This window comes from Notamacropus eugenii, chromosome 6, assembly GCF_028372415.1.
Source record: "Notamacropus eugenii isolate mMacEug1 chromosome 6, mMacEug1.pri_v2, whole genome shotgun sequence".
NCBI lineage: Eukaryota > Metazoa > Chordata > Mammalia > Diprotodontia > Macropodidae > Notamacropus > Notamacropus eugenii.
The window spans coordinates 297,604,120-297,620,519 of NC_092877.1; the positions used below are offsets into that span (position 1 = coordinate 297,604,120).

At 36.5% G+C, this 16,400-nt stretch overlaps 1 protein-coding gene across 4 annotated transcripts in view; it reads left to right on the forward strand.

The window, feature by feature from the left end:
* The window catches only part of STRADB (STE20 related adaptor beta), a 60,405-nt gene that overhangs the window by 17,367 nt on the left and 26,638 nt on the right, over positions 1-16,400 (forward strand). For 3 of the 4 annotated variants that reach the window (XR_011968833.1, XM_072617286.1, XM_072617284.1), the window contains exons 3-7: positions 1,019-1,099; positions 12,276-12,378; positions 13,866-13,987; positions 14,447-14,555; positions 15,322-15,445. Coding sequence is in view for 3 of the 4 variants with exons in the window: in XM_072617286.1 (XP_072473387.1) it covers positions 1,019-1,099; positions 12,276-12,378; positions 13,866-13,987; positions 14,447-14,555; positions 15,322-15,445 (539 nt within the window). In the remaining variant the exon portion in view is untranslated. Of the gene's footprint in view, positions 1-1,018; positions 1,100-6,832; positions 6,883-12,275; positions 12,379-13,865; positions 13,988-14,446; positions 14,556-15,321; positions 15,446-16,400 lie in introns of all 4 variants that reach the window. The other variant, XM_072617287.1, reaches the window with a different exon arrangement.

Consider the following 16,400-nt stretch of genomic DNA (forward strand, 5'->3'; position numbering starts at 1 on the left):
AGAGATTCTTATGAGGTATATCATGCAGCAAGAGAAAAGTAAATTGAGTCTAGGATGAAGGAAGCAGGATAGTGAGCAGATCCTTTTGGAAAAAAACCAACCAATCAAAGAGCCCCCCTTTCCATAGTTCCAGTGAAGTCTTAAGTAATGAAAGAGAATTTATGAATCTCCGAGAGAAAAAAGCATAAATTGCAGGAGAAAGTAAATTAGAGAACTTCTACTAAAATAATTTAAAATGTACTTTGTTAGAAAGTACCTATAAGGGTTTGTACCTAGCTGAGAGGCAGTGATGCAACATATGGAGTGCAGGACTTGGAGCTAGGAAGATCTGAATCCAGATGTCACCTCTGATTCTTACTAGCTGTGTGATGCAGGGCAGGTTATTTAACCTCTGCCTATCTCAGTTTACTCATCTGTAAAAGGGAGATAATAATAATACCTACCTCCCAGAGTTATTGTAAGGAAAAATCTGACACTGCTATATAAATATTGGTTATTGTGATTATAATCTTTAGAAGCAGAAATGATTCAAGAGAAAAAGGAGATTGTATAGGTAAGTATAAGATAGTAAACTCAAAGAAAAAGAAACTTAAAAAACCCTCCGAGTATAAGATAGTAAACTCAAAAGTATAAGATAGTAAACTCAAGAAAAAACTACCTGCGCATAATAAGTAGAAAAATATCTAGCTATCCAACTCAAATAGAGCCGTTGTGAATGGAGTAGCATAAAAGGTGATGATAAAAGAGATATAAAATAGAACACAGGGCCACATAGTCCAGAGAAGACAAGAGAAGGCTTAAGGCCTAGTCAGAATATTGGCAGTGTCTTTTGCTTACCTAGTTCCACTTTGTACCTTCATTTTGAGGCTTGTATTTAATTTCCCAGTGTCTTAAGGCCTAACCTACACTACAAGTTGCCCTCTTCTTGCTTTTCGTCTAGCCAGCAGGTTTGTTGCAGTCATGCTATTCCTTTACTGTTCCACCTCAATGTTTATTAATGTAATTCTGTTTTTTTAAGGATTGTTTCTGTACCTCACGGACACAAATAGAATCAATCAGACCTGAAAAACAGTCTGAAACCAGCATCCATCAATACTTGGTAGGAATAATTATTTGTACTTTATTATTAAAATGAATTATTCATATGTTTGGATTTAAAAGTATTTCTACGCTTTCTTTCTTTAATCTTTAATCTACAAATTTATCTATGTAATGAAAAATATCACACAAATACCTTTTTCACTATCAGAATGAATTTTATTACATAGGTCTTTTCTTCTCTCCATGGCTTGCTTGTCTTGTTTTTTTCATTGTTTGTGAGATAATGTAATAAAGCTTTATTAGTATGTGTCCTACTTTAGGATAATTTACAATATAACTTACTGCAAAACTGGATCCCACCCCTTCCATTTTTATTATTGCCTTTAGATTTATATAGCATCTTATGTGGCAAGTTCCTTCTGCTCTGTCCAGTGCAAACTGTTATTAAATGTGAAGCATGATCACAGCTTCTTTCTCAGCTCTAACTAGAACTACGTTATATTTCAAACAGTTGAACTTTTTGTTTCCATCTGCAAAGCCAAACTCAGAAAGGTATAAGCAGATACAATCTTCTTTACACTTACAACATCATTAGACTCTCTTACAGGACGATGTATGGTATGCCTTGTTTATGTGAGTTATTATAGAGCAGGAAGCAGCATCCAATGCTTAAAATAGCCCTGACACTACCCAATTTGTGTTTGATGAAATGTTACCTTACATCTTTTATAAGAACAATATTTATCAGTGTCTCTTTTCAATTGCAGACCTATAACTTGGACCTTAAAAATAACACTGTATAGTTTTGAAGCATATAATCTATTTTCATGGAGTGGGTTGGGAAGGAGTTGAGATTTAAGTATAAAATTGGTTTTTGTTATCTGATGACAACTGTATTGTCCTTTCCATATGGCTCACTTCTGTCAGTTTAGCTGTGGATTCAATTAGCTATAAATACTCCTGATAAGATTTTTGTTCACTACAGGTTTCTTTTCGAAAAGGATATCATGAAAGTTTTCAAGTACCTTTCTAAAATCAAGATAATAGACATAACCCATCAATCAATCAATGTCATTATTTGGTCCATGACCAAAGTTTATATTCTAAGAGCTTTTACACTTGATCTTTAGAGGATCTGAAATTATAAGAAGAGACAGTATAAGAGGAGTGGAATGTGTGGGAAGACTTTGATATCCCTAATGGAATAGAATCGTAAAGACCTGATCCACTGAGTGATCTAGGAAGGCTTTTTTCCTCAATCCCCAACAACGTCACCTGGTGCAGAATTTTAGAAGTAGAGCACAATGTAGAATATTTATATCTCAGATGTCTTAAATCTTAGGGTCCTGGAGGCTACTTTTGTCTATCAGAAACTTGGTGACTTAGGGAATCAATGGTATTAATCAAGTGCTTGCTCCACATGTGAGTATCTTGTGGGTATTCCTCTCCACTGCCAATCTGAGATGAAGCTAAGGAACTGGCACTAAGCGTGTATTACTCTAGCCCCTAGGGACCCAATCTCCAGCCTCAGAATCTTAAAAGATCTGGAGAGACTCAGAGAGACAAAGGCAGTAGAGAGCCTGAGCCAAAAGGGACTCATATCCATTACAGAGATCCCTCAAAGTTCCTGGATCTTAGGACAACCAATGTATTAGAGGCTTCCAAGGACAACAGATTAGCTGGGGATAGGGTGGGATGGGGTGGGAGATGGAGAGGAAGCAATGGTTCTCCCACCAGAGGCTGTATACTGATACTCTCTACTTCACAAGATCCTAGATTTCTAGGTGGAATGGTTCTCAGTTCCCTCATTTTTCAGATGAGCAGCTGAGATCCAGAGAGTTTGGATGGCTTGCTCCAGATCATCCAAGTACCAAGCGGTAGAGTCAGGATGCAAATCAAGGTTCTCTTCATTTAAATCTCATGTTCTTTTCACAATATGCAATGATTGTAAGGAATGCCCTTTGCCAGCCTTGAGCAATAAGAGAGGTAACTGATTTAGTGAATAGAAGACTCATCTCATAGCCAGGAAAACCTGGGTTCAAGGCCTTTCGTGTAAACATACTGACTTTGTTGCCCTGGGCAAGTAATTTAATATCTCAGTGTCCCCGTGGAACTCTTTAAGATAAGAAGTTGCATAACTTATATTGAGAGAAGGTATTTCCTCACCAAGAGGTCTATACGCTAATGAAGTCATAGGTCCAGAGGAAGATGGGCATAGGTGCGAATGGAATGGAGAACATTTGGAGGGGTTGACCATGGCACAAAGGAGGGCTGCTGCTTCACCAAAGGCTGCAGTGAAGGAGGAGATGGTGGAAGGATGATGGCAGAGATAATGAAATATGAAGGGAAAAAAGAAGGAACTCTCGGTGGATAACCTAAATGTTTTTAGTGATGTGTAAGGTGAGATCCTCAGGTGATAGGATGGTGGAGGATTGCCATGGAAGGCTTGAGGAGAGACAAGAAGGTGTGGAGCAGTCACTGTAATGAGTGGGATAGAAAACCAATTAATGAGGAGTAAAGGGATCACCTTCAGCTGCCTCTATAGTAGAATTTTTTTAAAAAAAAGAGGGGAAAATACACTTCAGAGAAATTAATCAGCATCAAAAATGCCTGGCATTATTTGCAATATTCCACACTCATAATTACTCACCCCTGCAAGAATGTGAGGAATTGCTTTCTCATATTTATCTTTTGGGGACAGTGTGATCATTGTAATTTTGCAGCATTCAGGACTTTTTACTGGTGTTTTTTGCATTTGCATTATTTTAGCCATTGTGTGTATTGCTTTCCTGATTATGCTTATTTCACATTGCATCAGTTACCATGAATAAACTCATCTTTGTGCTCATGTTCTATATTTGGTTAGCCATTCCCAAGAGGTAGAATGGAGGGCATCAGTGAAATGTGAAAAACAGTGGCTTCTAAAGAGTTAGAAATAAGTGTTACCTGTTTCAGGTGGGTATCCTGGACAACCACCTCATTTCCCACCTTGCTATAGGGTTTCTTTCTGTCCCCAGGTACTCTCCCCACTGCCACTCCCCCTCAGCTTCTTTTTATGCATTGTCTTTCTCTGCTAAATTGTGAATTCCATGAGAGTAGGGACTGTCTTACTTTTCTTTGTATCCCTAATATTTAGCACAGTTTGTAGCACAGAATAGGCACTTAATAAATGTTTATTGTCCGACTTGTTATTGGTGCTTACATTCTAATGGAAGAGAAAAATAAAAATATGTACAGCATAAATATAAAATTAAGAAAAGAAATATATACAGAATAGTTAAATGCAGCATGCTTAAGAGGGAGAACACTAGCAATGGAGTGCTTAGGAAATGTTTCATGCAAAAGATGGTGCTTGACCTTTATTTTAAAGGAAGAGAGGGATTTGATGAGGTAGAGGAGGGAGTCCATTCCAAGCTTGTGGAGTGATGAGTGTTAAGGAATAGAGAAGAGAACCTCTTCTTTTATCAGTGTGTATCAGTTTAGCTGGATCATAAAGTGTAGGAGGGAGACCAATATTTCTTGAACCTAGAAAGATAGGGTGGAGCTAGGTTTAATAGAGCTTTAAGGGCCAAACAAAGGAGGTCATATTTTATCCTACAGGTACTAGAAAGAAATTGAACTTGGTTGAATAGGGGAATCACATGCTCAGATTTTTATGGAAGGAAAATTACTTACAGAGCAGTGTGTAGGATTGATGTGAGTGGTGAGAGACTTGAAGGAGGACGATCAATTAGGAGACTGTTGTAATTAATCTAGTTGGGGTATAATGAGGGCCTAAAGCAGGCCTGTACACCCTGCATTCTACAGACCACCAAAGGATTTCAGGCAGCCTGCGAAAAATGCCACATTTCCTCTACATTTTTCTCAGGTCACCCGAAATCCTTTGGCAGGCCATAAGTAGCCTGTGGGCTTCGCGGGTCCTGCTGGCCTGTCCTAAAGTAAAGTGAGAAGGGTTAGTTGAATTTGAAAGCTGTTCTGGACATAAAGGATTCATTTACTGATTGGATGGATGAAGGAGCATGCAGAGCTCAGGATAAGCCAAGTTATAAAGCTAGGAGACTGGAAGGATGAGTTGACAGAAATAGGGAAGTTTGGAAGAGGACAGAGTTTTGGGGAAAAAGTAATGAGTTTTGTGGGGTTTTTTTTTTTTACTATAGCTATATAAATTAAAACAAAATTTTCTTTAAGTTTGTAACTTTCTCACTAACCTTTTTGTTCAATTTATCATCATTTCTTTATTGAAATGTTGAAATTTCCCCCAGCTATTGATTTTCTGCAAAATATCCTTTGAAACCCATTTGATTTTTCAATTGTAAGTTTAAGTGTTATGGTATTAGGTACATAGGTGTTTAATAACTGTCTCATCATCATAGTATCCTTAATTGTGATAATTCTCTTAATGCTGTCTAATTTGAGTTCAGCTTTGTATAGTAGCATCTTAATACCAGACTTTCTGAAGCCAGCTGCAATATAGTGAATTTCAGTTCATTCTCTTACCTTAAGTGTATATATCTCTACACGAAGTGTGTTTTCTATAGGCAGTGTTAGCTAACATTTCTGTAAGTCTTAAAAGTTTAAGAAGCACTTATGTTTTATCTCATTTGATCCTTACTATAATAATAGCTAACGTTTATCTAGCACTTACTGTACTAAGCTCTTTATAATTATTATCTCTTTTGATTCTCACAACAACTCTGGATGATAGGTGCTATCATTATCCCCATTTTATAGATAAGGAAACTGAGGCAAACAGAGGTTAAGTGACTTGCCTAGGGTCACACAGCTAGCATCTGAGGCCAGATTTCACCTCAGGTCTTCCTTACACCAAATCCAATGCTCTATACATTGTGGCACCCCCAGCTGCCCTTTGAAGTAGATTTTTTTGTTGTTCTTTCTGTTATATACATTACTCGCAATTATCATAATCTTTTTAACGATAAGGAAACTGAGGCTGCTTTTTATCATCCTTTGATAACTGCAATGAGAAAATAACTGTTTAATCAAAAAGAAAATAACTATTTATAGCTGAAAAGAACCCATTGAATTTAGTATTTAACTTCGTGATAAAGAAGTAGCGCTGTCCTCTTAATGTCTCTATGTATCTTAAGCTGTCTTAAGGTTTGCTCTGCCCTCAACGACTGTTGAAAATTATGTGAATTCTTAGGTGGTTACATTTTGTCTTTGAAAATACTGCGTTGTAGGAGAAGGGAAGGGAAATGTAGGTGAGGTAAAAGTTCACCTTCCCTCAAAGGTGCTATACAAATAAAAGAAACCATTACATAGATTTTCTGGACATGAAATCCTTTGTTTCAACTTTCAGTGAATCGTAATCTAGCTTGTGTAATTTCTCATTTTTGTAGAAAGATATTGTATAATTCAAATGATTAATTGTTCAAATTATCTACTTATAAAAACTATCTTGTCATTTTAGTCATAGCAGTGATGTCTCTCTGAATTTGAGACTCATTTCTGTTGGAGTAAACTACGACTACTCTCAGTTTATAATTTGTCCCATTTTTTCAATATTTCTGACATTTTTTCTTGTTCAGTTTTCTGAAACATGGTGGTCAAATTCTTTTATTCACAGTGATTTTAGGAAAGTCTGATAATTATTAAACTTTCCTTCCTGGCTGTATTGTACATATTTCTTATTATTCACATTCATAGATTCTATTTTTTTCCTAGATATAGAATATTTTGGGCATATATTTCTTTTTAGTACCATAGGATCATAAATGTAGATCTGGACCAGCTGTTAGAAGCCATCTATTCCAACTTTCTCTTTTTACAGATGAAGAAACTGAGGCCCAGGGAGATTAAGTAACTTCTCCAAGCACACAGGTAATAAATATCAGAGGGGCTCCATACGCACAAGAAAATTTTGAGAAACAACGGATATTTGATAAGATAGTTGCCTTAAAAACATAACCATTTTCTTGAGTAAGTGCCTGAATGTACAGGAAAATCAAAATCTAACTAGGAGTCTAGTCTATATCATTCATTCAGAAACCAAAAGATTTTCCCTAATCTGCCTATTTCCTTTCATACATTATTTCCTCAGAAGTTCTACCACATTGTCCTATTGTGAAATAATTTTGTTTCATTGACACTATTTTATGTTTTTCATGAATATTTCTAAACTTGAATTTAGTAATCATTCTCTCCTAATATTTCTTATTTGTAGTCAGTTTCTTCTTAACTCTGATTTTTTTTCCTTAATTGAATTTCTTCCTTTAATTTTTCAGTTTGATTTTTTTTGACAAGAAACTTCTGGGGTTTTTTCCTTCTGTTGATGGTGCTGAAATATGTTTTTCTTCTTGTGTTTTGCCCCCTCTTTAGGTCATAATATTTTTTCATTGTGCCAGGTCTTTTTTTGTTGCTCATTAATTTCTTTGAATGTATAGTTTTTTCTCCCAGTATTTTTTTTTTTGCATGTCCAGTGATGTTTTTGAGAAGGTAATTAAGGAGTGCTGCTTTCTTATTATATCACATTCTATTTTCCAGAAGTCCAGGCTTGTGTCTTTGTATATATGCATGTACTTTCATAACACAGTGAATGCTACTATTTCCCTTCTATTTTCTTTTGAAGATTGACTTCCATTGTCATGTGACCATGACTCTCCTACCAAGTGTCAGTGATACCTACAAGACTAATTTCTTGTGCTAAAATATGAAATATAAAATATGAAATTTCTTTGTTGCTATCCATATGTTTTGTGTGTTTGAGGTGATGGATTTGTTCTCAACCCATTTCTTTCCTTTTTCACCTGAGAATTTTGAATTTTTCCTGCCTTGCTCTTTCTGCCTCATCTTTTGTCTTCCATTCAATTTGACATTTAGTGCACAATTTTTATGAGTTTTTCATTTTAACTGGGTATTTTTTCCCATCACCTGACTCCCACTGCTCTTCCTCCCAATTTTCACCCCCCAAATATAACATTTAAATCCTCTAAAGCAGGGAAACAAATCTACTAACACATTTTTCATTCCTTCCTAAGATGTATATATATCCCTTGTTAAGATCTTATCTTTTTTTATTCCAAGTCATCTTCTAAGAAAAACAATCTCCAAAAAAAAAAAAAAGAATAAAGAAAAAAAAAGAAAAACAATCTCCAGGTCTTCAGCACTACCTATGTGACCATCTCTTTACTTCACTAATCTTTTTACCTACCTCATAAGGTAATTGTAAGAAAAATACCTTATAAACTTTAGAATACTACATAGATGTGAATTGTTTTTACTCCATTATTTTTGAAAAAATATTCAGAGCTGAGTAACTACCTTCTCAAAATCTTCTCTCTTTATTCATCTTTCTTGACCTCTCTGAGGTATATGAATCCATGCTTTTACTTGATAGCTTTTTCTCCCTTGGATTCCATGACAGTGTGCTCTCATAGTTCTTTTTCTACCTCTGACTGCTCCTCATCCTCCTCTAACCCCTTAAATATGGGATCCACCACTTGCTCCATTAATACTCTTTTCCAATCTGATGGCTTCATTGGATATACTGATGACTCTACAAATGACTCCAAAATCTCTCTCTACCCCTACCCTCTCCTCAGAGGTCTAGACCCATATTTTCTTTTTCCTTTTTATCCTTTGTTAATGTTTTGAGGTTTTGGGGGTTTTTTTTGGTTTGTTTGTAAAAAGTATTTCATTTTTTCCAATTACATGTAAAGACAGTTTTCAACATCCTTTTTTTTTTTTTTATAAAATTTTGAGTTCCAATTTTTTTCCCTCCCTATAACAGGCAAGCAATCTGATATAGGGGCCAATATTTTCAATTGCCTGTTAGAGAGCTCCACCTTGACATTCCACTGATGTCTCAAACTGAATTTCTACAAAATTGAATTCATTATCTTAGCCCTTCAACCTGTCCATTCCTTTAACTTCTCTAGTTCTGTTTATAGCATCCCTCTAATTACCCAACCTTATAATCATTTTTGACTTTACTTTCTTATTCAGTTCCCCTCACCTCCCAAACACACATCCAATTAATGTCGTTGTCATTGCAACGTCTCTTAGTTCATCCCTTCCTCTCCACAACTGTAGGTCAGGCCTTTATCTTCTTTCACCTATACTATTGCAATATCCTTTCAATTAATCTTCTTTCCTTTGGTCTGTCCTCTTTCTAGTTCATCTTGCACGTAAGATCTGTGTAGTTCTTCATAATGTAGTGCCCTTGTCATGCTGCTTCTTTATTCAGAAACCTTTAATGGCTTATTATTGCATGTCAAATATAAACTCCTGATTCTGGCATCCCAATCCTCAACAGTCTGGTTTCAATCTAGCTATCTTATCTCATACTATAACAGCTCCTCATGTATTCTACATTCTAGCCAAATTGGATTATTTTCCATCCTGCCCTCTCCCATCTTTGTGTCTTTACTCCCATCTCTGTGTCTTTACTCGGTGTCTTTATTCTGATGTTTTACAAGGAATGAATTCCTTCCCCATTTCAGTCTGCTGAAACTTCCCTTTTCCTTTGAGGTATGTTAGATACCTTTTCCTTTTCACCTTTCTCCTCCCTGAAGCATCCTCTGACCCTTTCCTTCTGCCAGGGAAAAATGATCTCACCTTCCCCAAAACTTTTTTTTTTATTAATTAATTTATGTTTAGTTTTCAACATCCACTTCCCCAAGATTTTGATTTTTCATAAAGTCATTAGCTTCCATCTGCTCCATTCTAATCTTTAAGGAATTATTTTCTTCAGTGAGCTTTTAGATCTCCTTTTCCATCTGACCAATTCTGCTTTCTAAGGGGTTCTTCTCCTCATTGGCTTTTTGGATTTCTTTTGCCATTTGGGCTGGTTTATTTTTTCAGTGTGTTTTCTTCAGCATTTTTTTGGGTCTTCTTTAGCAAGCAGTTGACTTATTTTTCATGATTTTCTTGCATCACTCTCATTTTTATCTTCCCAATTTTTGCTCTACTTCTCTTACTTGATTTTCAAAATCCTTTTTGAGCTCTTCCATCGTCTGAGATCAATTCATATTTTTCTTGATGGCTTTCGATGTAGGAGTTTTGACTTTGTTGTCTTCTTCTGGTTGCTTGTTTTTATCTTCCTTGTAACCAAAGTAAGATTCTATAGTCTGTTCCCCCACTGTTTGCTCATTTCCCCAGCCAATTACTTGGCTTTTGAGCTTTTTGTCAAGGTAGTTCCTTGTTTCCAGTAGGGGTGGGGTCAGTGGTATACTGTCCCAAGCTTCAGAAGTTTTGTGCCGCTGTTTTCAGAGATAATTCTAGGGACCTGCAAATTTTCAGCTCTTTCAAAACGGTTGTATCATCAAGGGAGAAGTGTTTACTCCTCTTCTGGTCTGTGTTCTGGTCTGTGAGTGACCTCAAATACTATTCTGCCTTGGAACTGTGAGAAGGTTTTCCTCTTCACCACTCCCACAAGCTCCACCTTGCCAGCATTCTTCTTTGCCCCAAGACTGCCACCCAGGACTGAGACCTGGGCAGGGCAAAGCAAGAGAATCCTGCCTTAGTACCAACAAAGAGATCTCTGCAGTCCCCCTCTGATCAACCACTTAATTCCCCCACAATCTGTGGACCTAAAGCTCCAGAAACAGCCGTTGCTGCTACTACAGCTGCTGTAGTCACCACCCCCTCTGCCATCCTGGGCCTGTGGCCCGACCCAACTCCTCTCTCACACAGGTCTGACAGGCTTTTTCTACTGACCTTCCAAGCTGTCCTCGGCATTTTGGGGTTGAGAAGTCTGGAAACCTCCACAGCTGCCAATGATTCAGTCCCCTGTGGCCTGCTGGCTCAGGTCCACACTTACCTGTACTCTGCTCTCAGCCTGGTGCAGTAGCCCCTTCCTGTCGCCCTTCCAGGTTGTCTTGGGCTGGAGATTTGTTTCACTCTGTAATTTGGTGGGTTCTGCTGCTCTAGATTTCATTTTTACTAGTATTTAGAGGGGTCTGGGAGAGAGCTCAAGTTCCTGCTTTTACTTTGCTATCTTTCCTCTGTTTCCCCCCTCCCCCCAAACTTCTTATAACAGTGCCTGGACATGTCCTTTGTATTGAACTCAAGTTCTCTTCTTTATCATTATTTCTTCTCCCCCCCCCCCCACTTAATAGTATTTTATTTTTTCCAATTACATATAAACATAGTTTTCAGCATTCACTTTTATAAGATTTTGAGTTTCAAATTTTTTCTCCCTGCCAAGATGGCAAGCAGTCTGATATAGGCTATACATGTACAATCATACTAAACATGTTTCCATGTTAGTTATTTCATCATTATTTCTGGAGAAGACTGACACTTAGTAAATACTTGCGAATTGAATCCTGACCTTTGGGAAGAAGATTAGAAAGTATCTTTTACTGATGTAGTCTGTTTCCTATTCCAAACATTAAAATCTTCATGATTTTCCTTACAGTTATTCATTCTGATTTGAATTCATACATGTGGGTGGGAATGGTGAGTTTGTTTACTCTTGGCTGATACTTTATATACCTACTGTATATAAATTCAAAGGAGACAGCATCTTTTCTGGTTATTCATGTCATCTTCTCCCCTCAAAAGGGAGCCAACAACCAGCCTTGACCACTGGTCTCTTTCTCCTAGTGGCACCAAGAGGATTCCTTTTATATACAGATAACTTCAATACCTCCTTCCTCAGTGGTGTTTTGCATAGGGGTGCTTCATCAGAATGTATCTAATTATCCTTCGTGGAAAGTGCTTCAAATCTGTTGTATAGCTCAAAAAGTACAAAGTTCCTTCTCCTCTTTCTCCACAAGGTCATTACCATAGTCCTGCCTCTTGACTTTCAGTTCCCATTACTTCCTTAGACTGTCATTTTGATTTAATGATTTATTCTTCCTATCTAAAATCTTTGTCCTTTTTAATGATTTATAACACAGAAAGGCCTGCCTCAAGCTCTAAAGAAGGAGCATAGACATACCATGTAGCTGGCAGGCCTCCATAGCAGTTTCTCTGAAGTCTGCATCATCTGCTGTTAATTGAAGGGTCTTGGCTTCCCTTGGAAACTCTTTTGTTAATTGAAAAGAACTGTTCCTTTCTAATTTGTTAACGTTCAAACCTTTGTTGATAGTTAATGATTTGTAGTAAGTTGATACCTCTCCTCCCTTTCATAATACACTTAGAGGGCTTTTACTTTGAAGCCAAATTCTTCATGTCTTATATAATCAAGTGTGTGCTTTAATACATCTCAATGACATAAATAATGAATCAAGTCAATTTATCATTTTTTTAAAATCTTTTTTGTTTAGGTAGATGAGCCAACCTTCTCTTGGGTGCCTTCCTCTCCTGGAGGCAATGAAATGCCATTATGCACTTCTAATGTTTCTCATTATGAACTCCAAGTAGAAATAGGTAATAATTCTCAATCTCAGTGAATTTATCATACTGTTGTTACAATACAGTGAAGTTACGGAAAATTTATTAAGTGCCTGCTATACATTAGTCATTATACTTCATGCCTAGAGGAACACAAAGATGAAAACGCCATACCTTAGTATTCAGACACTCAGCAGTCTAATGAGGATGTGTTAATGACTAAACATGTACAGTAAGACATCCAAGTAAAAATATGAGAGGTTAAAAAGTGCTATCAGAATTCAAAGGCAGAGGGTGCCGTGTAAGACTTCATGGAAAATGTAGCATTTTAAGCTGGAACTTATAAGTGGATATAATTTCTACTGGTAGAGTTGTGGGGGGAGGGCATTGCTAATTGTAAGGAACAGTATGCAATGTTTTCAAAGAACAGAGTAGTGTGTCTTGGCTAGAGCATAGATTATATGAAAGGAAATAGTATAAAATAAGTTTGAAAAGGTAGGAGCCATATTTTAAAGGGTTTTAAATCCAACTGTGGCATAATGAATAGAGGGCTAGCCCCAAAGCCAGGGAGATCCTAGGTCTCATTGAAGTCCACATATTGACAGGGTGACAATGGTCAAGTTACTTCAACCTCTCAGTGTCCCAGGCAACTTTAACGTTATAAATTGTAGGGTAGTTGCCATTTTGCAAGTGGTAGAGGGGATCTCCTCATACCAATGAAAACACAGATTTGGGTTAAACCCTTTCCCTTCTTCCAAAAAATAGAAGAAAATATATTTTACACTTTTAGGAAAAGTTATCTAAGAAATAACTTTTCATGACAGAGATTGTATTCAGCATATTTTATTTTTGTATCACAATCATTTCCAAATATACCCTCCCTCTTCTCCTTACCCAATGAGCCCTCCCTTTTAATAATGTTTAAAAAATAGTTCAGCAAAAACAACACTATGATCTCATCTGAGAGTGTATTTAATATTTCACAACTGTTGTCTCCCACCTCTACAATGAAGATAACTCTTCTCAGAACCCTAGCATTATTTGATAAATCAGTAAGAAATTAGAAAAAATTTCTTGTTTTGAATCATATGTTAATTGAATTTGACTGTAGAATCCACAGCAACATTTTTACTTTGTTATCGGGTGAAGTAGATCTGAGCAGTTTTAGATGAGGTCATATGATCAGGAAAATGAGTTTTAAAAGAAATGGACTTTTTGCTGTGTTATTTCAGTCGTGTCTGACTCTTCATGAACCCATTTGGGGTTTTCTTGGCAAGGATACAGGATTGATTTGCCATTTCCCTCTGTAGTTCATTTTGGAGATGAGGAAACTGAGGCAAATGGGGTTAAATGACTTGCCCAGGGTCACATAGCTAGTAAGTGTCTGAGGCCACATTTGAACTCAGGAAGATGTCCAGTACTCTATCTACTGTGCCACCTAGCTGTCCCAAAGGACTTTAGAGAATACTTTATAATGTTTTAATTAAATGAATTAAAACACCAGTTATTATATATGGTTACAGGAAAAGGATTTGACAATTTAACTTCAGTCTACCTCGCACGGCATACTCCCAGTGGAACATTAGTGACTATAAAAATTACAGACCTGGAAAATTGCTCTGAAGAACATTTGGAAGCTTTGCAGGTAAAACACCAAATTTTAAAGCTGGTACACTTATACTGTCTGTCTGAAGAGATTATTATAAGTAAAATTTGTTGGTGGATGCGGTAGGTATTTTCTTTAGTTTTGGGAATTCCCACTGAGGGAAGTCCCAACTACTTTGGTTCTGCAGCTTCTAGTCTAGACACTGAGTAATTAGTTAACTTGCCCAAGCTCACATAGCCAGTGTGTATCAGAAAAAGGACCTGAGTCCAGGTTTCCTTTATTCCTGTACTCACACTAGGTACAAGTACAAATTTACACATAAAAGAATAACAGAAACCAAAAATGGAGAGTTTCTTACTAGTTCAGCAAAATTGCATTCTGAATCAGTAAATTTTAATAGTGTGGGAATGGGATCTTTTTTTATAGTATTATTAATAGTAAACTTTCCAAATTTTAAATTCTCTATATCTTTTTCATTGTTATTGTTGAATTTCTTAGAATGAAGTGACAGTCTCCCACTTTTTCCGGCACCCAAACATTACAACATACTGGACAGTGTTCACAGCTGGCAGCTGGCTTTGGGTCATCTCTCCATTTATGGCTTATGGTAAGGATAGTAAGATGAGGGAACAAGAGATCTCATTACTTACACTCAATTTTTTAATTATGTGAGAATGAGAAACATTTTGTATTTGTGATTTTTTGTTGCTGTTCAAACATTTTTCTGTTGTATCTGATTCTTTGTGACCTCATTTTGAGTTTTCTTGGCAAAGATACTGAAATGGTTTGCTATTTCTTTCTTCATCTCATTTTATAGATGAGGGAACTGAAGCAAACAGAGTTAACTCACAGCTAGTAAATGTCTGAGACCAGATTTGAATTCAGGAAGATGAGTCTTCCTAACTTACAGCCCAGCTCTCGACCACTGCATCACCTAGCTGCCTGATTTGCAATTTAGCATGTACTATTTTGTAATCATAATTTTTTTTTAGTCATACTACTTCTGGATATATAGTTGGCTGTTGGGGTTTTGTCCATTGAACAAGAATGCTGATGTGGTCTTCAGTGAAAATTAGGTTGAAACTTAGTCAGAAACTGTAGAGGTTTTTCTTTAAGGGAGAGGCCACAGTTATATATTAACTCTGGACAAAAGAATTGTAGCCATTTTCCAATAATGCTGATCGTTTTCCTGCTCATCCAGCAGGGTAGCTATATATCAGTAACAAAAGAAGATTCCATTTAGAGAGTATTAAGGGTAATTTTTCTTTGATTAAGAATATCTGGGCCTTAAAGAATAGGGAAACTTTTTATGACTGATATATGCTTACCTTTCAAATGTTTATCTAAATAAAGGTTTGGGGGGGTTCTTTCAGGTTCTGCAAGTCAACTCTTGAGGACTCACTTTCCTGAAGGAATGAGTGAAACTTTAATAGGAAACATTCTCTTCGGAGCAGTGAGAGGGTTAAACTATCTGCACCAAAATGGCTGTATTCACAGGTATTTTTACTCATTTGTATTTTACAGAAAACTTAGGAGATAAACCACTAGTAAAGCCTTTTGGATGGAGAAAATGAGAATAGAAAGGAGGGGCAGGAGATCAGGTAAATGGGAAAAGGGGGAGGGATCCAAAATTGCAATGGATGATCAATGTATTGCTATTTGGATGACACTAAAAACTATGCTATTAGGGCTCTCCCCCAAGGAGATCAAAAGTATCTTTATAATAAAAAAAATTTATAGCAGCTGTCTTTTAATGGCAAAGAATGCAAACTGAAGGGATGCTTATCATTTGGGGAATGACTGAAAAAGTTATGGTATATGAATGTGATGGAATTCTGTTGTTCTGTAAGAAATGATGAAGGAGATGGTTTCAGAAAATCCTGGGAAAGCCTGTATGGACTGATCCAAAATGAAGTGAGCAAAGCCAGAAGAGCAGTTTACATAATAATAGCGATATTGTAAGGATAATTAGCTTTGAAAAACTTAATAATTCTGATCAACACAGTGACTTACCACAGTTCCAAAGAACTCATGATGAAATATGTTATTTACTTCCAGATAGAGAAGTGATGGACTCAGAGTACAGACTGAATCATTTTTTTCTTGCTTTTATTTTGGGGATAGAGGAGCAGAGTAGGGAAGATTTGAGTAATACAGAAATTTTTTTTGTATGACTATACATATTTTAATAGGTTTTGTTTTTCTTGCCTTCTTATTTGATGGGGAGGGCAGAGGAGAAAGGAGAAAAATTGGAACTGAAAAAACAAAGAATAAAGTCTCTATGCTTTTCTTTTAAATAAAAAGCAACAACAATAACAACAGAAACCCTCTGTTCATTAACTAGAATGTCCAGGAAAGAGTGTGTGCTCCAGTGAATTGAATTTTTTGTTTAATATGTTTCACAACTGTTTATGGTAATCATTGCTTCTCTTTCTCAATGGAGATCTGTTCA